This window comes from Pimephales promelas, chromosome 5, assembly GCF_988280905.1.
Source record: "Pimephales promelas chromosome 5, fPimPro1.hap1.1, whole genome shotgun sequence".
In the NCBI taxonomy this organism is placed as follows: domain Eukaryota; kingdom Metazoa; phylum Chordata; class Actinopteri; order Cypriniformes; family Leuciscidae; genus Pimephales; species Pimephales promelas.
In genome coordinates, this window is record NC_142773.1 from 3,216,807 (window position 1) to 3,242,397 (window position 25,591).

At 38.3% G+C, this 25,591-nt stretch overlaps 2 protein-coding genes across 2 annotated transcripts; one reads left to right on the top strand and one right to left on the bottom strand.

Annotated features, from left to right (window-relative positions):
* Window positions 1-395: 395 nt before the first annotated feature.
* Window positions 396-25,591, bottom strand: LOC120468725 (uncharacterized). The gene is made up of 2 exons (XM_039657299.2): window positions 25,354-25,591; window positions 396-3,149 (listed from the first exon to the last, which is right to left on the bottom strand). Exons 1-2 carry the CDS (start codon window positions 25,457-25,459, stop codon window positions 1,996-1,998), a joined length of 1,260 nt encoding a protein of 419 aa, XP_039513233.2. The 5' UTR covers window positions 25,460-25,591; the 3' UTR covers window positions 396-1,995.
* On the top strand, window positions 4,045-6,001 carry LOC148978821 (E3 SUMO-protein ligase ZBED1-like). The gene is made up of 3 exons (XM_089130713.1): window positions 4,045-4,330; window positions 4,664-4,758; window positions 5,451-6,001. The coding sequence occupies exons 1-3, from the start codon at window positions 4,045-4,047 to the stop codon at window positions 5,862-5,864; spliced, it is 795 nt and encodes a 264-aa protein (XP_088986839.1). The 3' UTR covers window positions 5,865-6,001.

Below are 25,591 nucleotides of genomic sequence, written 5' to 3' on the forward strand. Positions count from 1 at the left end.
AGCAGTGGTTATGAGGAGTATGCTTCAAATGGTAGCATAGCAGTAGTGTGCAAAACTTGTCACAGTGAATGTTCCCTATTTTTATCATAAAAACATGACATTGACAACAACGGACCCGGATAAGAGTATTGAACACTTCACCAGAAAAAAAAAAAGAGACATTTTACTGAAAGACAAACAAAAAACTAGAGCCCTGTAAAATCAGTTAATTTTTCACAAATTATTATTATTATTATTTTTTTTCACAATTTCAGGATTACTTTTAGGTTGGATGGATAGCTTTTTTGCGCTTCAAAATATTAGTTACTATATATATATATATATATATATATAATAGAGGAGAATCATTTACACCTAGGATGGTTGAGTGTAGTTACCCCAAAATGAAAATAAACCCATAATCCAATCTATTAAATGGTTAACAAAAAACACATTTTAGGGTCCTATGAAATCCTTTTAGTTCTTTTCAAAATTATATTTTTTCCAAAATTAGTTAATATCTGGATTCCACTTTAATGGTTAAATAATACATAAAACTACCAATTTATTTGAAAATAAAAAAAAAGGTACAAAAAGACAATATTGAAATCATTTTGTTTTAATGGTTGTTAAATTTTAGTAATCATGTTAATTGAAGTCAAAACTATTAAAAAGGTTTGCAACTTTTTTCAGGGCCCTATGAAAACCATTTTACTTTTTCCAGAATTCGTTTTTATTTTTTCCAGAATTAGTTTTTCTGCTTTTTGTTTATCTGGATTCTGCTTTAATGGTTCGATCAAATTAATAATTAAGAAACATTTCTACTACAAAATCAGCTGGAATTTGTTCACAAATTAAGAATGTTTCTCCATTTTAATTGTTCTGGATTCCATTTAAATAGTTAAATTAAACCTTAGTAATTATGTCCAATAACTGAAGTTATTGTCAAAAAAGTGGAGTGCTGATCTTTCCATTTTTTTTTTTTATTTTTTTTTACATTTTTTGCAATTTACATGGATCGACGCAACCTGATTCAGTACAGCGCAATGATTTAATCTTTCTTAATAACTGAAGTTGTAAAACTCTTATAATTTTAAAATCAATTCATGATTAATGGTTTTAATAAATTAATAATCAACAAGCATGTCTAATCAATTAAATTCATACAAATTTAAAGTTGCAGTCCGTAACTTTTGGCGCTCTAGTGGTGAATAAACAGAACTGCATGCGTCTTGTGGAAGAAAATTCTCCAGCCCGTTCTCATCCTTTAGCGTCACATAAAACGCTATATGACAAAACAGCGCTATACTACGCACATGGCACCCTTTAACGTTAATATAACACGCAAACCCAAGACGTCATAAATCCTTTAGCGTGAATATGACACGCAGACCCTACCCCACACCTAAACTTATCCCTCACAGCGCGTGTTATATTAACGATAACGGGTGCAATGTGCGTAGTATTGTCATATAGCGTTCTATATGACGCTAAAGGATGAGAATGCGTTGAATTCTCTCAGTTTAAGTCTATGACGAGTCACGCAGGTACTGGACCAGTCTAAAATAGTCTCAATATAAACACTTATTATAGCGGTACCGTAGTGATTCAGGATAAGACAAAAACACAGTTTGGAAAATCGATTGATGATGCAGCAATCGAAAATGATACATGATGCTGCAGCTTCAACCATTTAACATTTTAATCAATATTTTTCAAGAAACTGTGAATGCGCTCATTCACACAGAGACACGCAGAACATGCAAATTTCAGATTTCAATAGCAGTCTTTTTGTGATACGATATTCACAGAAACTGGCGAAGTGTACAGCAATACTTCTGATTTATTCATCCAAAATTTGCCATATTCTTAGACATTCCATGTTATATGATAATTTTCATTTTTAGAACTCGATTCCTAGACTCTCTCCATGTATTTCGCATCACATAAAACCACAGGGCTCTAAAAACAAAACAAAACAATTTCATCGAAACATGGAAGTGTTTTAAACTTTTGTCACTGTAACAACTTTGGACAATGCTGTTTTTTATGCATCTGTAGATTACTTGATGTGGCGAAACACTTGCCGCACTGCGGGCATTTGTAGGGTTTCTCTCCGGTGTGAACCCTCTCGTGGTCTTTCATGTGTCCTGAATGAGTGAAGCTCTTCCCACACGTCAGGCAGTGAAACAGATTCTCTCCAGTATGAATTCGTTCATGTGCTTTCAGGGATCCCGAAACCTTAAAACTCTTATCGCAGTACGAACACTTGTACGGTGATAATCCAGTATGTGTGTTTTGGTGTTGCTCCAAGTAGTTGGCTCTGCTAAAGGCCTTCCCACACTCAAAGCACACATGATCTTTCATACCGGTGTGAGTTTTGTAGTGGTCTTTTAAATTGTGGAACCACACAAAACTCTTGTCACAGAAAGAGCAGGTGTAGGGCCGCTCATTCCCGTGAACTTTCAGGTGTCTTTTTAGCTGCGATGCGAAGAAAAAAGTCTGGCTGCACTGCTCACAGCTGAAGGGCCTTTCACCAAAGTGATACAGCAGGTGTTTCTTGAGCAGCGCTGCCCCGGAGAAACTCTTGCCGCACTGAGAGCAGTGATGTAGCTTCTCGCCAGAGTGGAGTTTGGTGTGACTCATGAGGTTTCCTTGGTTTGTGAAGCTTTTCCCGCACTGCTGACAGGTGAACGGCTTCTCTCCGGTGTGAACTCTCAGGTGACTCTTCAAATGGCCTTTTTGAATGAAACTCTTCCCACACTGCAGGCATGTGAACGGCTTCTCTGCGGTGTGGATTCTGACGTGATCGGTAAGGTGTCCTCTTTGAGTGAAGCTCTTGCCACACTGGTCACATTGGTAAGGCCGTTCTCCGGTGTGACATCTAATGTGATCCTTAAGGTGTCCGTTGTGACCGAAACTCTTATCACAGTAACGGCACACGAACGGCTTCTCTCCGGTGTGAACCCTCATGTGATCACGGAGCTGTTTCTTACATGTGAAACTCTTTGCACACTCGTGGCATGTGTACGGGTTCTCTCCAGTGTGAATTCTGATGTGATTGTTAAGGTTACCTTTATTTTCTCCATTTACGAAATGAGGTTCGTGATGCTGATGTTTCCATTCCACTTCAGTCAGTTCTTGACTTTCCTCTTTCACCGCCACCAAGACTAAAAAGGACATAGTGAAAAAAAAAGGAAAAAAAAAGTTTAACAACATGAAGTCAAATGTAACAACAGAAGTCAACATGTCACATCTGGGCCCGGCATTTCCCCGATAAAGCACACTCTTAGCTAGGGCTGTGCGATTAATCTAAATCGTAATAAAATTGCGGTTTGAGCATGCGCGATTTCTAAATCGCTTCATAGCCCGATTTTTTCCGCGCTCCCGGCTCCACCTCCCCAGTATGCTATCTGAACCAATCTGAATGCAGCGCGCCTAAATTTGAGCGCGAGCTCAGAACAGAGTGGGCATAACGAACGACAGATATTCATCAAAACCAGGGAAGATGAGTTCAGGACAGGATAAAGACTTGTTGGTGCCCAAAAAAAAAAATCAACATCTGTGGTGTGGGATTACTTTGGATACAGGAGAGAGGATTTATCACAGAGTCAGGTAATTTGCCAGACCTGTCAATCTGTCATTGCGGCAAAACAGGGGAACACAACAAATCTTTTTCAACACCTGAGGCAGCGCCACACAGAGCTTTATGACCAATGCATGGCAAAAAAATCACTGGACACGAACCAAAGTACATCTCAAACTCATTCAGGACAAAAATCAATAATACTGGCATTTGCGAGCTGCGCACCATACGACAGAAGTTCAAAAAGGCATAAAGAAATAACTGACGCTTTCACGTACCATTTATGCAAAGATATGATGCCCGCAAATATCGTCAGTAAAGCCGGCTTCCAAAAAATGATACGGACCCTTGATAAGAGATATCAACTGCCATCGCAAAGTTATTTTTCAAGAGTTGCCATCCCTGAGATGTATTCCAAATGCAAGGCCAATGTTGAATCGGAGTTAAAACAAGTGAAATACTACGCAACTACTTCAGATATGTGGTCAAGCAGAACATCGGAGCCTTACTTAAGTTTAACGGTGCACTTTATTAATGACGATTTCGAAATGAAAAGCCGATGCTTGCAAACGTCATATTTCCCTGATGACCACACTGGAGAGAATCTGTCTCAGGGTTTGAGAGATGCTCTGGCTTCCTGGGGACTTTGTGAGGAGCAGCAAGTGTCAATCACCACTGACAATGGATCGAACATCGTGAAGGCTATCGCTCTAAACAAATGGACAAGATTGCAATGCTTTGGACATAGACTGCATCTTGCAATCGGTAAGTTTCATTACAGTTTCATTTACTTTAAAATACGAAAATGTAGTGCATTAAAGGAAAATCAGTACAGTCATCTGATTATGTGTCCTGCTTGTTTTCGTTTGTGAAAAATGTAATTCACATAAAATTTATATATTTTTAGAAATCTTTAGTCATTGTAATAGCACCTAAAATTGAAATTAAGTTATTGAAATAGGTCAGAATACTACAGTATGTGGTGCTATTGTATTCTATACAGCCCTAAATGATTGCAGTGTTTCCCATTCTGATTTATTTGTGCCGCCCCCACAATATTTGTCCCACATTGACATACATCCCACATTTTGTTTTTAGAATTTGAGTTGCTTCCCTCAGGAAAGCGATATAGAGTGCCCAAGTGGAGGACCACTAAAGCCTCTAGGTCTTTTGTTTCAAACGCAGTGATGACTGTAAATACTTATTTGAAACAAAGAAAAGGCACCGTGAATGAATTTTAATTTTAACAGTAGCTAGACGAAGATTTATAAATGCCCGGGGTTTTGTGTGTTTTTTTTTTTTTTTTTTTTCTGGTGTGTGTAATGTCTGATGTTTTGCTGTTTTTGTGAGGTTGAAGCAACTTAAATTGCCCTGTAAAGGGACAAATAAAGATTTTACTACTACTACTACTATCAAAACTGACCGCCGCCACAAATATATTTTGCTATTTGGCTTTGACTTCGTTGAATAAACATGAGCACTACACGTTTCAAAACCGAAACCTGGTGCGGGTGTTTTTATATCACTATATTTCTGAAGTAACGTTAAACCGACTGCGTTCAGCTTTGCGATGCTTTGTGTACAGCGTTACCAGGGAAACCTCGCTCTCTAACAACCCAACAGCGCCTCCCGCTGGGAGAGAATGATTTTGATAATATATGCCGCAACAAATAGAGCAGGTCTGCGGGAAACACTGAATTGCAATCATCATTAGTAATGTAATCAGTATTGTAATCATTATTAGTAATAAATAGAAATAAAAAGTTAGTTTTAACAGCAATTTCAAATGTAATCCTTTAACTGCACAGTTTTCTCTTATTTAAAGGTTTGGTACAGTATACTATGTTTTTCATTTAAATGATAATGCTTTTTATTTAAATGCACTTTGTCTTATTTATTTATTTTAGAAAATGCAGTTAAGGATGACCCTCGCATTTCCAGAGCCACAGGTTTGTGCAAAAAGTTGGTTGGGCATTTTTCTCATAGTTGGAAGAAGAAGGCGGCATTAACTGAAGCCCAGGAAGAACTTAAGCTTCCAAAGCATGCACTCATAACAGAGTGTCCAACAAGGTGGGGCTCAAGGCAACAGATGATAGAACGAGTTTTGGAACAACAGAAGGCTCTGTCTCAGATCCTTGTAGCTGATCGCAAAACAAGACACCTGGTTCCACAATGGCAGGACACAGATGTCCTTGAATCCATGAGCAAGGCACTGAAACCCTTGCAGGAGTTTACAGATGCCCTATCTGGCGAGGACTATGTCAGCGTGTCATATCTGAAGCCAGTTCTTCATGTTTAACACAAACATACTGGCTGTGAATGATGAGGATTCTGACCTGACCAACACAATAAAATCCAAAATTCTTGAGTACATTAATAAAAAGTATGATGATGAAGAGACCCAAGAACTGCTGGATATGGCGTCATTCCTAGATCCAAGATTCAAGACAAATTACATTGCTGTAGACAAACTTCCAAACATCAAGGCCAAGGTGATGTCTGATATGAAAGAAGTATCACACAAGGTGAGATGGTGTATGGGTAAATTGACTGGTAGTGTCACAGTTCAATAATATGTATAATTATGGTTTAATATTTTTCTGTTGTGTTCTCATAGGATGCAGTGAATTCTGAGAGCATCACAGGGAGACAGAATGTAGCAATCTGCGTGATCTACCTTCATCAGCAAAAAAAACAAAATTAGTCTCTGGGAAGCTTTTTTAAGAGTGTCTCAGCCATGCCAGCATCTCTGGAGCTTGAAGAAGCCATTGCCTCTGAGATGAACAGCTACCTGCTTACTGTCCCTATATCGACAGTGAGGAAGATCCTCTTCAATGGTGGAAACTACATCAAATTAACTTCCCAAGATTGAGCAAGCCTGCTCAAAAATATCTGTGCATTCCAGCTACAAGCTCACCATCTGAGAGGGTGTTTAGCACTGGAGGGAATGTGGTGACATGCCAACGTTCATGCTTGAAACCAGAAATGGTGGACATGCTGGTTTTCTTAGCAGAAAACCTTTAAACATTTAAAGCAGCTAGATTCTGCCACTGTTCTTCTAATTGTAGTTATTTTGGAGACTTTAGTCTGTTTTTTGTTGGTTTAATTACCCACGATAATTTATTTATTTTGGCCAAATGTCTGTTCTAGAGACGTGTTAACTTGTTAACTATGTTTTAAATTCACACAGAATGCATTAAAACTGTAAAGCATGTCTGTTTGTGTAAAAATCGTGATTAAAATCGAAATCAGAAAAAAAATCAAGAAATCGTGATAAGTTTTTTTTGTCCATATCGCACAGCCCTACTCTTAGCGCACTAAGATGTAAGACTGGGCGATGTACTGTAGCATATCAGTCGATTTCGATAATTATTAATTTTTTATGACCCATTTAAAATAAAGATCAGGAGAAAAATATATTACATTTAAACATTTTTATTTTAAACTCGGATTATAATGCCAAGACAGAAATGTCATCACAACCATGTAAAACTCAAATAATTAAAATGTAAACAAAAGTCTAAATTCACAATCAGACCTGCAAACACCTCAGAGTAAAAAAGGTGACCATGGCATGGTGAGACGGGTGGGCGCAGGGGTTTGTGGTCGTACGTGCCCCCTGCTCTATTTTTTTTGTGTGATTTTAATATGCAAATGACACATTCTGAGCGTGACTTAACAAAAAAAAAGCATACTTATCCAAAATCTTTGTGTGCCAACCCAGAGGTTTGTATCTTACACATGCACTGTATGTCAGGGCAGAGCACCCAGCTAACGACACAGGGATATTCCACCATTTGGGGAATTAAGCTCATTTTCCACCTCCCCTCGAGTAAACCAATTGTTTTTTACCGTTGAGGAAACCATTCAGTGATCTCCAGGTCTGGTGGTACCACTTTTACCATAGCTTAACGTAATTCATAGTATGACGAAAACACTAGGGGTGGAATGGTACACAGAAGTCACGGTTCGGTTCAGACATCACAGTCTGGTATGATTTCGGTTCAATGGAGTGAAAAGCAAAACAGAAATATAGAAGGCATTTTTATAAATGTCTTAAGCCTTGTATTTTTCAAATAAGTTTTATTAATGAATGCATAGGACCAGTTTTTTTTTTATAGTGCACTGATAATAGTTGTATATAATTAGTTTATTAATTAAACTAATAAAAATATAAAAAGACCTAGAGATGTATTTGGTAATTGTCCCTGAATGAATTTAACATTAATTTGCTATATTGCAGATCAATATATTTGTTTTCCTTCATTTTATTTACCCCTATCTTTATTCTCATCAGAATTATAAATAATTGATTTTTTAATCAATGTGTAACTTAAAAAATAATCAGATTAGTGCTCTGTTTTGAGGACAAGAAATGAAAACCAATGCATATGATGAATGTCCAAAAGATGGAACACATAGACTGTTTTAAAAAGGAGTTGGATAAATTTGTTTTGCTTTTAAAACTGTGTGTGTGTGTGACAGTTGTAGGTGACAGTTTGACAAGAAATACAGTGTGACAAAAGCACAATGTTGTGTTTTATTGCGAGTATAGGCCTACACAAATATAAGTAAACACTTATATGACTGAATGATGTCCTGTATTAACAAAATGACGGAGTATGTTTTTATGTCTCCACTGTTCGATCGTGCCAGCATGTCTCTGTTACACACACACAGCTTCTTGTCAGAGGAGGTGAGCTTGCACAAGGTGACATTGTTTTCCAGCTTTCGGAATATCTTGTGCAACCGCAACAAAAAAGAGCTATGGAGCAACATAGTTAGGAAGATGGCTGCCTCCAGATCAGGCACACCAAGGTCCTGGCAGGACGTCAGGAAAAGGTTCTGAGAGGTTCTGCTGTCCGTAGAGACCCGGCGAGGACAGGTGTGATAACCAGTTCGGTGCAACCCTTAACAGCACATGAGGAGAAGGCACTTGCGATAATGGCAGACACAGTCTCACATGGAATCCCTCGGGGGAGATTGACATTGGAAGAGGTGATGCTGAACAGGCCTCATGTTCCAGGTTAACAAGTTTGTATGTCATTCTGTCATTCTTAATGAGTCAACAACTGATTCTCTATTGCCATTAGAAACCTACGCATAAAATCTTGCTCTATCTATGAGATGCCTTATTTATCCACAAGGAAATTAAGCTGCATCAATCTAAGCGCACATTCAGATTTAAAGGCTTGTTTGAAGAGGCTGCATATATATTTATTATCTATTATCTGTGTGTTTGATGACACGTAAGGGTATACATGAGGCAAAGCAGTGGAAAGGGAATCCTTTGACAACCATGTGACATGCGTTCAATGCCCAATGAATGAATGAAGATGAATCAGCAATGTGACATGGTAATTTGGGCATATGTCAACTTTTGCCTCAGAAACGTGTAGGCTCCTTCGCCAACCTTAAGAGAAGCATGTCAATGATTGGCGTTGCATATAGCACTTATGGAATGGACACAATGGCATGATAGAGTAAAGGTTTAAAGAATCAGGAACACGCACAGAACATTTAATGGATGCTCATATTTTTCAGAAAACTAAAAATTCCATCATAATACGAATCAAAAGAAAAGTCCATTCAATCATGGATGGCTAATGATAGCTCAAGTTAATCCAAAAAAGAATAAATAAATCAACCAAAAACATTTGCATTTAAAAGTAAAATGTTGCCACCGTAACTGCGCAAGACCTGAGTCTTCATGAGCAGTCCTCCTGCTGACTTGTGGAGGCACCGAAAGCGCAGTTTCCAGATGCCAAATGCGCACTTGACAACGTTGCACGTGCAAACGTGTGCAACATTGTAGGCTCTTTCAGCCCAAATCTGTGGGTTGGTCAATGGTGTGAATAAGTATGTTCTCAGAGGGTATTCACTATCCCCGAGGAACAGGCTCTGACCAAACCCCTCTCTCCCCTTCTTTGCTTGCTGTTTTGCGTTTATTCTCGTGCACCGACTCTTTCACTAAGCTGAACAGCCAATCAGAGTTCTCTCTTTCCCCAACGGCCCGACACCGATTCAACATGTCGAATCGCGCGAAACAAAGCCGACGAGGACTATTTTCAGCCAACGGCACAGAACTGTGCGCATCACACCGAGGAAACTTAGTTGGCCAACGCACAAAATCTGCCAGACGGAACGAGTAAATGAATGCCGCTCAAGAGCGGAAAAAAATCTCTACATGGTGCAAACAGTGTTGTACTCACAACAGACGTGTGGAAATCAAGAGCCAGAGAGGCTTATTTAACTTTCATTATTGATGAGAACTTGTAAGCATATGTCTTAAAACCACGTCGTTTTTCAGGACAGCATTTGCTCAGAATTAAAAAGAGCTGATAAATGGGGCATAACACACAAAGTTCAGGCTGTTATCACAGATAATGATGCCAATATTGTTGCTGCTGTGCACAAAGTAGGTTAGGCACATTATCCATGGTATGCACACATCCTAAATTTAGTGTTAAAAGACTCCATTGAGGCTGTGCCTGATCTCCTTCATATACAGATGCAGTACTGTTGTAGCTTTCTTTCACCACAGCACAAGAGCAGCAGAGAAGCTCAAAGAAGTTCAGAAACAACTGAAGTTTCCAGAACACAAACGGATACAAGCAGTTGAAAGACCTCCCTGTGCTTCAGTGAGGAAGATCGGTTCACAGTCAGTTTCTCCATTGATGCCCTGAAACCATTTGAAGTAGTAACGAGAGATATCAACTGAAAAACATGTTTCAGTTTCAAAAGTTATTCCCCTGGTGTCACCACTTCTGAGATCAACTGCATCTTATGAGTGCCAAGGTGGCACGTAGAGTTGTCAAAAAAGTACAGACTTCGGTACCGCAATTTTTAAATTGTGACGCTTTGACCGCTGTTGAGCGGAATCGTTCACACCTCTGATTGGCCACTGTGTTCATGTGCTCATCGGATATGTCTGTGATTGGCTACAACGATAAATGCATGGAAGTGTTTGAAAGTGTTTAAAAAACCCAGTAGCTGAAGCATTTAAAAAGAACATGCTCCCATGTGTATCGGTGCAAGCGCTCGGTGAAGAGCGTCATGATGTATATTTACAACATTTAGCCAAATAACAGACATACAATGAGCACGTGACCACAATGGCCAATCAGAGGCGTTTATGATTACGCTCAGCATTCATAGCGGCAATTTTTTTTTAAATTTCAGTAACGATTTGGCTGCTAAGATGTCAGCACAATGCCAGCGTCATTTCAGAGTAGGGATGTGCATCTCCATAGCTGAGGCTGATGCGATACGCATCTCGATGCATAGCCAACGATACGGTACATTAAAGATACATATAAGCAGCTACTGATGCGATGCAGTATGATTCACTACTCGAACGTTGCGGAGCGATCCGATTTCGATGCGATTCAATAATACGATGCAATGGAGAAAAATATGATATGCAATTTAATAGAGTTGAGCCGGATACTCGGCTGAAACGAGTATCCGGTACGGATAAAGCACTTTTGTCGAGTACAAATATTATACGAGTAATACGAGTCAATATCTGTGCTCGGATAAAAAAAAAAAAGAAAAAAAGAAAAAAAAAAGTAATGTTGAAATTAGGGCTGAGCGATATATCAATATAAAGAATATATATTTTAAATGTGATATGTAATTAGAGTTTGCGCTGCACGCCTTGCTCCAAGCAAGCTGCTTAGTGCTGACCCAGAGCTCTCTGCACTGCTCCCCGCGCCCCAGTCACTCCTTTTCCACTTTGCGTGCTTGATTAAAGCATGTTATGTTATAACATGAAATAAAGTCTTTCACCTCAGCAAAACGGACTTTGTCCTGTCAGCCGTTATACTGTAGGCTAACGTTAGTCGTAGCGCACACTCAATTGCACGCGCAAATGCGGCGGCGCGCGCTGGATCGCCTCACTGTATATAAAGTGCAAAAGAAACAACGAGCATGCAACACTGACTGTTGCATTGTAAATAACACGAAATAAAAACAAAGCAGGTATGATTTTAATTCTATTCACCAGGAGCAGTTTCAATGTTTCATTAACAGTATTGTCTATTCACCAAGGTAACTGTCATGTCTATATTAACCCCTTAATGCCCCTATTTTTCTTTGTGTTATTTTTTATATTTTTTAAATGAATGTAATGGCTCATACCAAAGTTGTATTGACAAAATAAATAAACCAATTAATAAATCACAATTCCAATTCCAAGGGAATAATCTGCAATTAAGATTTTTGTCATAATCATGCAGCCCTAAGGTGAAGAAACCTGTTAATTATTTATTCATTTGATTTTGCAAATGTTCATGTTTCAATAAAACTACTTGTGACATGTCATATTTGGCTTTGACTGAACATTTGCTCTCACTTTGCAGAAAAAATATCGGGATATATTTTGTATATTGAAATTCAGCCTAAATATATTGGGATATGACTATTGGTCCATATCACCCAGCCCTAGTTGAGATGAAAACTCTTGTTCGTTACATTTTACTTCATATTTGCAACCACATGTGTTGTATTCATTGTTGCAAAACTTGTTCTGTAGTTCGTTGTTATCGTGATCAAAACCATTGATCTGAAGCTCAATGCTGATGCTGTCATGTAAATAGTTTTCTTATCAGCAATAAATATAACAATTTCTGATCAACCCATATCAATTGCATGCTTAAAATAACATACCGGTTAAAGCCCCGCCCATTTCAAGACTACCCGACCCACTTCCGGGTTTAGGCCCCGCCCAGTCCGAGTACAGATACAGATACAGATACAGATAATTCATATGGTTATACAGATACAGATACAGATAATGCTGTACTCGCTCATCCCTACAATTTAATATGGTATAGATAGTTAACCTAGCTTCATAAAGTAGCTTAAGTCCTCAGGACACGCCTTGCACTCCGTAGTGTTGTGATCCGTCATATTCATGTAGCAGCTGCAGCAGTCGCGATGGGAGAACGCGCAACAGAAAGGGGAAATCAATCAAGTCGAACTGGACGTGCGAATGAGGTGAAAACGTGTCCAGTGCACAGCGTTAAATGCGTCTCACGCCGCAGGACCTCCAGACCCGCGTCAACGCGCCTTTACATTGACTTAATATGGAAATCACTCACTACAGACGCTCTATTTGCATTCAGTGTGAACGCAGCAGTTACACAATAAAATATTGGTCACAAATGATTGATCACTATTTCTATAGCGCATCAACTAATAAAATATATAAGAATAAATTGGTTTTTTTTTTTTACCAATGCAGATGTTAGAAAGGATGCATCACGATAGAAATGCCAACTTGTATCCGATGCACACTTATTTAAATCGATGCATCACATCATAAGTTTTATGCTGATGCACATCGGTGAATCTTACCATCCCAGGCTTATCTCATGAAATGGTATTTAGGGAAATACGCCAATTCCTATTTCCATTTTTGACATGCTATCAACACGCATAATCGCTTTTCAGCGTGTTTATCAATGCTGTTGACTTAAAGGAACACTCCGACTTTTTGGGACTTTAGCCTATTCACCTTACCCCCCAGAGTTAGATAAGTCCATACATACCTTTTTCATCTCCGTGCGTGCTATAAGTCTGTTTGACGCACCCACCGCTAGCCTAGCTTAGCACAAAGACTGGATGTGAATCGTTGCAGCTTTCATACTAATCAAAATGAGTGACAAAATAACGCAAACGTTTTCCTATTTACATGTTGTGGTTTGTATAGTCACAGAGTGTGCAAATATCAAGGCCATATGAGACACATCTTTTAATTATTTTCTGAAGGCGAAGCACTGCTACTTGGGCAGAGTGATAACAATCACCTGAGACGCACCGTGACGAGGAGCAGAGAGTTTGCTCAGTGTTGGCGTAAAGAGTCAGCAATTACTAACGTTAGATAGAAAAGCATAGTTTATCATGGGTGTTTGCTTTATTGTATGAGCTGTGACAATAAACGGGAGACCAGTAATACAGTACCATGTTTCATTGATTTCCAACCAAAAACGCACCCAGATTTATAAATATCACATGAATAAATAATTATTATTACAGGAATCAATATATTTTAAATGCAATTTATTAGCTGAACCAAATGTATTCAACAGTATATAATATACAGTATTGCATTACTAGCCTATAGGACAGAACAAGGGGAAAGTAATTGCACAAATTGTTTTTGCACAATGAACTCACAGCCTATCGTACCCTTTTGCACGCTCAAGTTCGTTATTTCCATGGTTATTTCAAATTTAGGCTACTAGGCGCGCCGCGCGCAGGGTGCAAAGTTCAACGCGCTCGTTTTTTTCCAAGCGCGTCCGCGCCGCATCAAGATAAAAACATATTCATACCCTAATCATATAATAGTGTCACTAACGTTACATCAGATCTGGCTAAAGGCACTGTTACAGTAGGTCATCTAAAAACATAACGGAACACTTACCTCAGCCGCAGGTGATCCACTTGTCCTGTCTGTGCTATCGATGGGATGGCCGTATCCTTCAGCACATTATGGTCCGTGTGGCAAATTCCATTTTTTCAAAATAGTCGTCCTCATTGAAATGTACCGAGCAAACATAATGTCCCATGATAATCTATTTAGGTGTGTTTGGATAAATATCCAGAGTAAGTTAGCCATTTCTTCATTCAGTCAGCGTTTTTAGTTGGAATTCTGTGAAACATGGTATTACCTCCCCTGTTTACAGTCGCAGCTATTTACAATAGAGCGAAAACCCATGACTCTAAACTACGCTGTTACTATTTATAAATTGCTGACTCTGTTACCCAAACACCGAGCGAACTCTCCGCTCCTCACCACGGCGTGTCTCAGGTGATGCGGTTATTACTCCGTCAAAGTAGCAGTGCTTCGCCTTCAGAGAATAGTTCCCAGGTTTTATACGGTTAAAAGATGTCTGTGTCTCATTTGACTTTGTTATTTGTACATTCTGTGACTATACAAATCACAACATGTAAATAGGAAAATGTTTGCGTTATTTTGCCACTCATTTGGATTAGTATGAAAGCTGCAACCAGTTACATCCAGTCTTTGTGCTAAGCTAGGCTAGCGGTGGGTGCGTCAAACAGACTTATAGCACGCACGGAGATGAAAAAGGTATGTATGGACTTAGGGGGGTACTCTGGGGGGTAAGGTGAATAGGCTAAAGTCCCAAAAAGTCGGAGTGTTCCTTTAACGTTACATTACTGTATATATAAATATATGACCTACCCCAACCCTGTCCCTAAACCTACCTGTCACTGGGGTTAATAGCATTTATGAGTCTTCCCCTACCATCCTAGGAAAAAAATATTGCTCCCCAGATGTAGATCTACACTTTGCTTCGTTCCGCACGGACATTTAATGGCGTGTACATACACGCGGAATCACTCGGACATTTAACGAAGTAGACATGCACGCAAAAGATGACAGTTAGCTCAAAATGCACATAGATAACATGCCACTTGACTTGAAAGTAGGGTTGCAACGGTATGAGATTTTCACGGTATGATAATCGTCTCAGAAAATATCGCGGTTTCACGGTTTCACAGTATACGATATTAAACTATCATTATTATAATCATCATCAGCTACAATGGCCCTTAAATGAATAAAAACAGATATTGTTTTTGGTTGAACATGGTTTATTGTAACAAAGTTTTTTTCAATAGAGTCTTTATGAAATGTATATTTATTTCCTAAGAAATTCTGGGTTGTCTGAAATAACTTCTGTGATTGAATACAAAATGTATTTTTGAGAATGCAATCAGATAAAATGTAACAACTTTAGTTTGTCTACACAAGAGAAGTTTAATAAATTAAAACATGGACAAAAAAACTATACACAATATAATATATTTTAGTCATAGGCTAAACCAAACTTTTTTTTCCAGGTTGTACTGAACACCTTTGAGTTTCAGTCAGTGTATTTGATGATTATTCTTTAAAAAAATAATTATAAAGTGCACATTAAGTGTTCTCTGTCTAGATATGTTCATGTGTTCATGTCTTCGTAGTGGCTGAGACAGCTTTAAAAACCATGAGCGTCATGCGTACTTGAGTGTGTACTAGATCTACTAACTAGACGAAACGGCGCTGCTCATTCATACAGAGACGCGCTGAATATAGAAGGGGCTTGCACACCAGTCTTTTTGCGTTGTATATTCACAGACACGCACATCGCAATTTGATTTAGGCTACTGCATAGCTATATTTTGCTTTATTCATCCATCTATCTTTTTAAATCGCACATTTTACGTGGCATCTGTTTTGTAACGCAAAAAGACGCATGTGTGCGTCTTTTTGACAGACCGGGATTCCCTCAGCATGACCGAAATAATATGGCCTTAAGTTATAAAAGTTATGAATAACCGTTATCTTCACGGAGGGATGGTGTTCCTGAATGTGGGAGAACATGTTCGACGTGTTTACTCCTTTTGCAGCCACTCTTCGTCCACATATCTTGCAAACTGGATATCCATCTTCAAGGACAACACCACGATCGTTTTTCGGATATAAGTTACAAAATATTCCCATACTGCAGATTTTATTTATTTTTTCGGCGGGAGATAGAGATTCGCAGCCTCTGTCTCGGACATTTTCAGCGCTGATATGGAGTAAGCAGTCAAGCTGAAAGAAGTTGCATGCGGCAGTGCAGGTGAATTCTGTTTTTTTTTTTTTTTTTTTTACCGCGGATAAGCAAATGTGCACGATATGATAATCATACATGTCAATATCACGATAAACCGCCATACTGGTATACCGTTACAACCCTACTTGAAAGTGGCGTGTATGTTTACGCAAAGTCATGATCCCTATTTCAGAGGTATTGAACCATTTTATAACCCATTTAGCCCAGTGCCTACCTGGATACTACATTTAAAAACCTTGGGTTACGTTACATGTAAAATGTTGAATCTCTGAAAGGACGGCTTGTCACAGAAATTCAGTTAATGAAACAGACCTCAGTCTCTTCATATCAGCTCCTGAATCAAGCTCATCCTCAGCCACCAGCTCTGCATCAGCATTGGCTACTGCAACTAACTCAAGCTCCTCTGCAGCAAAAGGTGGGATAGGGCCAAAATTTGACTCCCAAGTCCTTGCATCCCAGCAGCATCTGGCACTGATGCCTTAATTGAAATGTGCCGGTACTCAGAAGAAAAGCCAATTCCACGGGATCAAGACCCACTACTTTGGGGGAAAATGAATGAGCCAACATTCCTCGGTATTAGCAAGCTCGCCAAGAAACATCTGGGTGTCACTGCTTCATTGGTTCCTGCAGGAAGGATTTTCTCGAAGGCAGGACAGTTAGTAAGCCAGATACCCCTTTTTCACCAAGGCAGAGCTGGTGCTGGTTCGGAGCCAGAGCCTAGTTTCAAATCGGTTCTTTGTTTTTCGACCACCAAAGCACCAGCTCCGAACCAGTAAAAGTGGTTCTTAAGTAGCACCAAATCATTGCTGGTCTAGAAGTAAGAACAGCTTACATCAGCGGCTGGGGCGGGGGAGCTCGATTGTATAGCAGCTCGATTGTATTGTAATCTCCATTAATGCAAGTTACGGCAAGCTGCACGTACGTGCTGGAGTCTCCGTGTTTGGATACCCATGTAGGTTTGCAAAGCCATGAGCATAAATAGTAACGCAACAACCGCCATTGTTGATGGAAGGCTTGTTCAAGATGCATTGGAGCAGCGTGGACTGATCGGAGCTGCGGCAGAGTTTACGAATCCTTCTGCTTTTGAATCGAATCTTTTTCTAATGTTTTTTTTTTCGAATCACTCTTGCAGTTCGAGATTCACAGTGCCAAACCATCTTGAACAAGCCTGGTGTGTTTGTGTGTGCCGCGCTAGCGTTGTTGGGCAACATGAGATACAGTGACGTAAGATCTGGCTCTGTGATGGCTCTCTAGCCAGTGGAAAGGCAAACCGGTTCTTTGAAAGCTTGGCATTTGAACCAACTCTGAACCAGCACTAGCTCTAGCTCTGAACCAGCACCTGGTTCTTGTTGGTGGAAAAGGGGAGAAGTAAAGCCCTGGGCCCTGTTTTTCAAAAGTTTTAATCCGGATAAAATAGACCCGAATTTAGTAATCCTTTTTTTTTCCGATCCGTGATCACGTAATCCAGCTTATTTTTCAGACAGTTTTTAAAAGCAACGTCAGATTGGATCAATCTGATCCGAATAGGAACTTTTCAGGATCACCAAATCTGGACAACCAGTGCTCAAATAGGATAGGAAATCACATTGTAGAACTATAGATATGTAAAGAGAAACAAGTAGACAAAACAAGTAACAAACACTGTACATTGAGGATATTTATAACAAGTTTCAAATATAGTAGGGATGCACCGAATATTCGGCCGCCGAAAATTTTCGGCCGAAAATGGCCCAAAAGTGCATTTTCGGTTTTCGGCCGAAAGACTTTTATCACCGAAACAATACGGCCGAAATGTTGTGATGACGCAAACAGAAACCGCGACCTGCACGTGCTTGTCTGAAGCAACATGTCTGTGGTGTGGACGTATTTCAGTGTATCTGAACCCGCGATGAGACGGAAACCTTGTTTATCCACCTATATCTGCTCTAAACAATGCGCGCCGCCATGACGACGACTCCGGTTGCGAGCGGGTCAAGAGCGGTGCGCGCGCTATCTGTGGAGACTCGCGATGCGGAGGCAGGCGAAAACAAGGCAGCGCGAGTCTCCACAGACAGCGCGCGCACCGCTCTTGACCCGCTCGCAACCGGAGTCGTCGTCATGGCGGCACGCATTGTTTAGAGCAGATATAGGTGGATGAAACAATTAAAAATTATAAATAAGACTCGCGCTGCGGAGGCAGGCGAAAGTAAACAAGGCAGCGCGAGTCTCCACAAACAGCGCGTGCACCGCTCCAAACGGTCGAGGTGTTTACTTGACGCGCGCTCCTTTGTACTATTCCTTGAAACGACAGGGTAACTGTCCTCTCTAACCATCAGTAATCGGTGAGAAGAAGACAGATAAATACATGACAATGTTTATTTTTTAGTATTCCACCACCAATACAAAAATAATCATGTAAAACCCAGTAAACCCTGAGATTATTACTTGTGACATTACAAAAAAATATATATGGGATTGGGAACTATGTATATGTATGTATAGAACTAAATTAATGCTCTCTTAAATATTTTCTACATTCACTAAACATGTTTCATTAAGTTTTTAATGTACATTTGTATTAAACATGGACCTTTGTTTATTTAAAAAGGCTTTTTATGCTATTGTATGCTAAATTTTTAAAATGTAACTAATTTAGACATGCAAACTGGGTGCTAGTGTGATGAGAAGTTTGCGCTCAGCTTTGTTTTTGAGAGAACATTTCATTTTAAAACCTTTCTTTAAAACCTATTATTATTTAGTGTACACATGAGTGGGGTCAAGTTAAACATTTTAGTTTGAATTTTATTTTATACTGTGCATTGTGCTAAATAAATATTTGCATAATTTGTAATTGATTTATTCTTTGAAAATGTTATATTAATTTATGCAATTGCAATGCCTTGATTTTAGTAAAGTTTGTACACAGTCATAGCCATAAATGCAATGATACTAATAATTGGCATAATTTCTTTCGGTGTTTCGGTTTTCGGCCTTGGTTTCCTCTTTTTCGGTTTCGGCCAAGAATTTTCATTTCGGTGCATCCCTAAAATATAGATGTATTGAATATAAAAAAAAAAACATTATGGCACAGGCACGCTTCAACACTGCTCATTGCAGAGCAAGATGTGCAATTGAGCATTTAAAAGAAGTTCTTAAGAGGCGCTTTGCATGCATTAACTACCTGAGAGCGGAACCACAGAAAGCATGCAATGCAACATAACCCTTGCCTGTATTGTTCTGCACAACATTGTTACTAATGCAATGTCCCTCTCTGTGCTGACAATGATGTACCTGAGCCCCTTTGGAGACCCAAACCAACCTCCTGCATTCTGCCAAAAACAGGACGTGCAACAAGGGACGCAATAGTTAGACACAATTTCTGATTTGGATTTGTTTTGGATTTCAAAAATCAGTGATTGCCATTCTTTGCATTTTTTTTTTTTGGTTATTCTGCAATCATTGCATGCATTACTAATAAATATTATAAAAACAAAAATATTTTCGATTGTGATGAATATATACAGTATATATATATATATAAATTAGTGACAGAATAAAATTCATTGTTTTGGGTCAATTTTGACAGCTGTTTGGGGGATTATTTTGAGGCAAAACTCTTTCTACTTTGCTGTAAGCCTATACTGAAAGGCTGAATACATTAAAGGGCATTTAAAATATAACTAATATTGTTTTGAGAGTCCCCAACAACAGTTTTACATGAATGCAATGACAAAAAAACTTTTCTTCCTTGTTGGCTGAAACGAGACTTCAAGAGATTTCCACAACGCATGCGCGAGAACTGAACTGAAGTAGTTGAAGGAGATCGCAATTCTCGCGCATGCGTCGTGGAAATCTCTTGAAGTCTTGTTTCAGGCCAACAAGGAAGAAAAGGAATAGTCGAATAAAGTCGTTATTTTTGTTTGTTTTTTTGCACAAAAAGTATTCTCGTCGCTTGATAAACTTATAGTTGAGCCACTGTAGTCACATGGAATATTTAAACATTTTCTTCATTGACTTTCTGGGCCGTCAAGTGTCATTCCCTTAGGAGCCTATGTGGTAGTGATTCGGCTCTCAAATTTAATAAAAAATATCTTCATTTGTGCTCCGAAGACGAACAAAGAAGGCAGAAGTTAATAAAAAAAATTTGCTTTGTCAAATATCTGTATCTCTTTTAAATAGTTAACTGTAAGCTTAACTTACCTTAAAAATGGTCATACATTTTTTGTTAATACGTACATTCTCTTCGTGATATATGAACTATATGGGCCTTATGTTTATTGGGTCACAAAGATTTATCGACTTTAAAATGTCCCCAGAAAAAAAGTTTGGGAAACACTGTTATACACTACGCATCAATATGTATTTCCTTTGTGCTTTGAACTGTTTAGTGTGGACTCGACGCACTGCGCTGCGCGCTGTGACTCTGTGGCTTCAAGTGCATGCGCATCATTCAGCACTCTGGATGCGGATAAGCGCTTTGTGCTGCCATGTATTGGAGCCTTTCATATCATAATACTTTTGTGCAATGAAAGATTTTTAATAGGCTTTCTTGTTCTGTCCTATCATATGTTGCTGTCTCATTAAACAGCTGTGCTATACATTTTAAACATGTCTCAATTTTATAGTAGACTAGGCTATATAATAATTGATCCTTTTGATTTTTGTTATCTTGTTTTTCATGAATGTAAAATACAAAGAGCAATGTGTAAAGTTTGACCAGATTTAGTTTTACACTTGTTGACTCGTATTTGTTCCCCACTAAATGTTTTTTTCCTTAAAATGTTCAGATTTTATACAATTATTGTGAACTTGTGATTTTTCTAGACTAAATTTTTCTACTGAATTATCCACTAATCTGGTTTATAATAGCATTTTTGTCATAGATTATGATCATATTTTTGGGGGATTTGTTGTTTTTCTTTATAATGAAGTTGTATTAAGTAGATTGTGTTTAACACACAAAAGAGTGATTCAGTTCAACACAGAGAGTTATAGAAATACTACTTGATTTAAAAAAAAAGTAATAAAAAAAAAATCAAATCATAAATAGTTTTTTTTACATCTTAAAATAAATGAAAAAAAAATAAAAAAAATCACCCAGTCATACTATTTGTGTATCTTTCACAATCAGCAATGTCAACATAGGTGAATATATATATATATATATATATATATATATATATATATATATATATATATAAATATGAAAACGATTAGTGAACTAGACTGAACAATTTCAGTGTAACAGTAAAATCGTAGGAAGTAACATTACAGTACTGAACGTGTCTAGAAATGTGTATTACAAACAATATGATAGTAGTGGGATGAGTGACATTAGACAGTAGATCTAGTACATATAGGATTGCAAAATTCTGGGAATTTTCGAAGATGGAAACTTTCCATGGAATTTAATGGGAATTTAGGGGAATTAACAGGAATTTATGGGAATAAACGGGAATAAAGTGGTAATTTTCAATCTAAAAAAACAAAATGTTTAAACTGGTCTCTCTCTGGGGTCAATATGACCCCACATTGAAATGAATGGGAAATGTGAAAAAAACTAAATGTATTTTCTTCATGTGTCCAAAAAAAAAAAAAAAAAATTTACACAGAAATTAAAGTCCCCGTGAAATCAAAATTGAACCTATTTACTTTGTTAGCGCATATTACTAGTCTTGTGGTGAACAATTAATCCGTGCAAGTGAATATATATAAAAAAAATTTTTTACCTTAGTGATCTTTAATCAAAATCTGAAAAGTTACTTCCGGTCTGGAACGGTTTCTTTTTCTGATGACGTGGGTTTCAGTTTGGGTGGGGAAACGCTTAACCACTCCCCTCAAACCGTTAGTTTGCTATGAGCGAGAGATGGAGAGGAGGAGCGCTAGAGTAAAAACTCTGTCCTCTGTTCAATATTCCGTTTCACTTGGAAATACGTCACAGCACTGGAGAAAAATCGTTTGCAACTTCCGGTTCACGGGGACTTTAAGGCCTAGTACTAGAGAATAAATGCAATGCATCATAAAAAAAAAAATAATTTCATTTGCAAGCTAATTGTGTAGTTGAGGAATTGTGTGGTATATTGATACAAAAGTACTTTATATCTCCAAAAACACAGCATTAATGAATAGATGAGAAGTAATATATATATATATATATACTGTATATTTGAAGGTTAAATTGCAAATATCACATACAACCACCCAGAACACCTTAGCAACTGCCTACATAAAAGTTACATACTAAAGCACCACCTACTTTTTGTTATCATGGAACAGTTTTTCATATTCCATTTCTTGTTTGTATGTTGTAGTTTACCTTGCTATTTCATTACAGTTTACAATTATTTCAGCATATCTGAAAACTTTATCACAATAAAAATAGCGGAGGCCTCTCCATAATTCAAACGCTCTGCCAATGTTGATCCGTGTTTTTGTCCGTGTTTTTTGAGTTGATATGATTCATGTTTGGCCTGACGAGCATCAGCAGATAAAGTTTTGTTTTTTATATTTATGTGGAGTTTGTGTGAGAGTGTGTGTTGTGTTGGAGGCAGGAGTTTTTTGGTGTTATCATCAGACTCCATGTCATTCGCTGCTGCAGTGCTGTTGCATAGACTAGCTATATAAAAAGGAGAGAGGCTCGGGAGCGCGCATGCACGTCACATGCACGTTCCCAGAAAATCTGACCCAGAGACTTCACATACCAATTGACCTTTCGCCGGCCCCTCCCACAAAATGGCCATTGTCCAATCACACATCATAGCAACCGTTACTGTGTGAGCTGTTCCGTCAAACAGTAAGCGGTGCGCCCACGGCGTTAGTAAATCGGACACATGATACCCCGAGAGATTGTCTGGAGAAGTTGTGTTTTTTCCCTTTCCAAAGCCCAAAACACAACGCGAGCGGTGCCTAAGATGTATTAAACAGTGTGGACGCCCCAATTCCAGTTAAATGTGTCGAACATGGTTAACTCGTCGTGCGTGAGACTGAGATTAGTCAAAGAAGCACGGAGAAAGCAGATCAAGAGGATTCACAAAGGACTTACATTTTCTAAAGGGTTGTTGTTAACATACCATGATATTATCTGGGAAAATGAGCAGCAGTCAGCTAAGTTAGCAGTGCAGCACGTAGACTACAGTTTAGAGGACGTTCGCAACGGGGAAAGCATGAAGCTTACATGACAACATCAGTTCATATATCAATATCGTAACGAATAGAAATAACCTTAAATAACGTATGGTTCTCTGCCTCTTTCCGTCTCTTATGCATAACGTTAGTTACTTTTTAAACACGAAAATCGCATTCAGCATGAGCATGACACGCAATCGGTTGCTGTGGTAATGAACAACCTGCTTGTTAAAGCGAACGTGTACTCCTGTATCGGAGGCAAAATGAATAAATATGCAGCGCAAGTTATATATTTCGAACTCCAAACAATTAGCCACTGAACCAGTTTATAAAATCTTCAAGGCTGTGCTGGTTGCATTTGAGGTAACTTAGCATGGTCATGGGTTTTTCTGATTTTTCTTGAGACTGGTAAGCATTAGCATCAATAGTAGTCGTGTCTCATTCATTTCTTAATTTTATATTTGGAATAAATCCCTCCACCGCATACCGTAACCACTTTTGCTTCGATCTTGCTTGATATCGCGGAGGTATTGCTCCAAAAAAGGTCACTGACACGCACGGGAATACCCTTTGCCGTCATGGCAATCTGTCGCGCTGCCCGTGTTTGACCATTTGTTTGACGGAGGTAGCAGCAGTAACTAAGGGGGGCGGGGCTCGGCGAAAGGCTAATTGGAATACTGGCCTTCTGAGGTAATAGCAAAACCCGACTAGTGGATCATTGTTATGTGTGTGATAACAACCCCTTCACACACATGCAATAAAAAAAGGATTCATTTAAAAAGAAAATTTCCATATGGCACCTTACAAAAAACAATGAACTTAAGTAGCTAAAAAGAAGTTTTAAAACATTTGTTCAGTAATAGTTTTGTGCATTTTGTTTCTTATTTTAAAAACCAGAGTAGTAGTACTGGGAAAGAGAGAAATTATGTTTGTGTACTATATTTTTGTTTTATTCTATTATAATTTGTATTATTATTATTCAGCTTTTCTGTTCATAATCTGTTATTATCATTCTCCAGTAATATGAATGTTTGAAAATGAAGCTTATTACAGTAATACAATTTTATTTTATTTGGCTTAAAATGTATCTTGGGTTTTATACACTGATTAATTACAGGCACAGTAAAAGCACAAATCACAAAATCTTTTAGTGGTCATGAAAATGCACACGCACAGATTTCAAGCCTCGCATTTAAAAGCAAGAAGTTTTACAGTATTTTTTACAGTATTGCCCAATAACCACCTCTACTTCCAAACAGACATCAGAACGCGCAGTAATCCCAGACAACTTAAAAGCATCCTGCATAACAAATTATGTTTTTTCTTTTTAGGAAATATTGCAGTGCTTCTTATCAATGCACGTCAAAAAAAAAAAAAAAAAAAAAGAAAGAAAAGAAAAGTCACGTGCCTCATTCTTTCATCACAATAACTTCCCTTTGCTCTTGTAACAACATCTCTTTTTTTTTCTTGATGTAATGTTGGCACGAGGTCAGGACTACGTTTTTTCTAATTCCACAAGCTTTTTTGGTGACAAAATCAGGTCCTCCTTCGAAATAGGGTTTCTGTTAAGACCCCAAGCAATCCCATTGGCTCAAACTACGTTTAATAGCTATGATAAATTCAGTTTGAACAACATTATCATGACCATTAATGTCTGTAATTAGCTAGCTTAAGTCACATACAGCGTAACATAAACATACCCAATTATCCTGATAGCTTATGTACTGTATATGAATATATTAGATGTATTTGCACTTGCATGTATTCAAAGTCACCTTTAAAGTAATTGTGTTAAATGTCCAAATATTTCAGCATAGCATATAACTTCAATATATATAATAATTATTAAGTGTTCCTGAAGATCTGTGTAACGTTAAGCTGGTCCAGCCGTATTTAATAAGGGGTGGAGCTGAACTTTGCAAGAAAGTAGATCTCCAGCACAATTAACACCCCTGAGCTGAGATTATATTTAACAACAGCACATCAGATCTTCTTTCTGCAGCCGAGAAAGGTAAAGAAGCATGTGATGATTTGATGAAAACAGACACCAACCTCTTGGTTCAACAGTCTCTTCATCTTTCACGCTGCATTGTTCTGGGTCACTCATGTCCACAATCTCTACTTTAATATACTCCATCATTACAAAATTATCACACATAGTTGAGTGTTAAACCCGGAGTTCTCCCCGCTTATTTTGAGTCAAGTATAAAACGATGCGAATCACTGCATTATTGAAACGTCTCAATCCAAACTCGCTTCCTCTACTCTACGCTTCTTCTTCTTCTGTTCC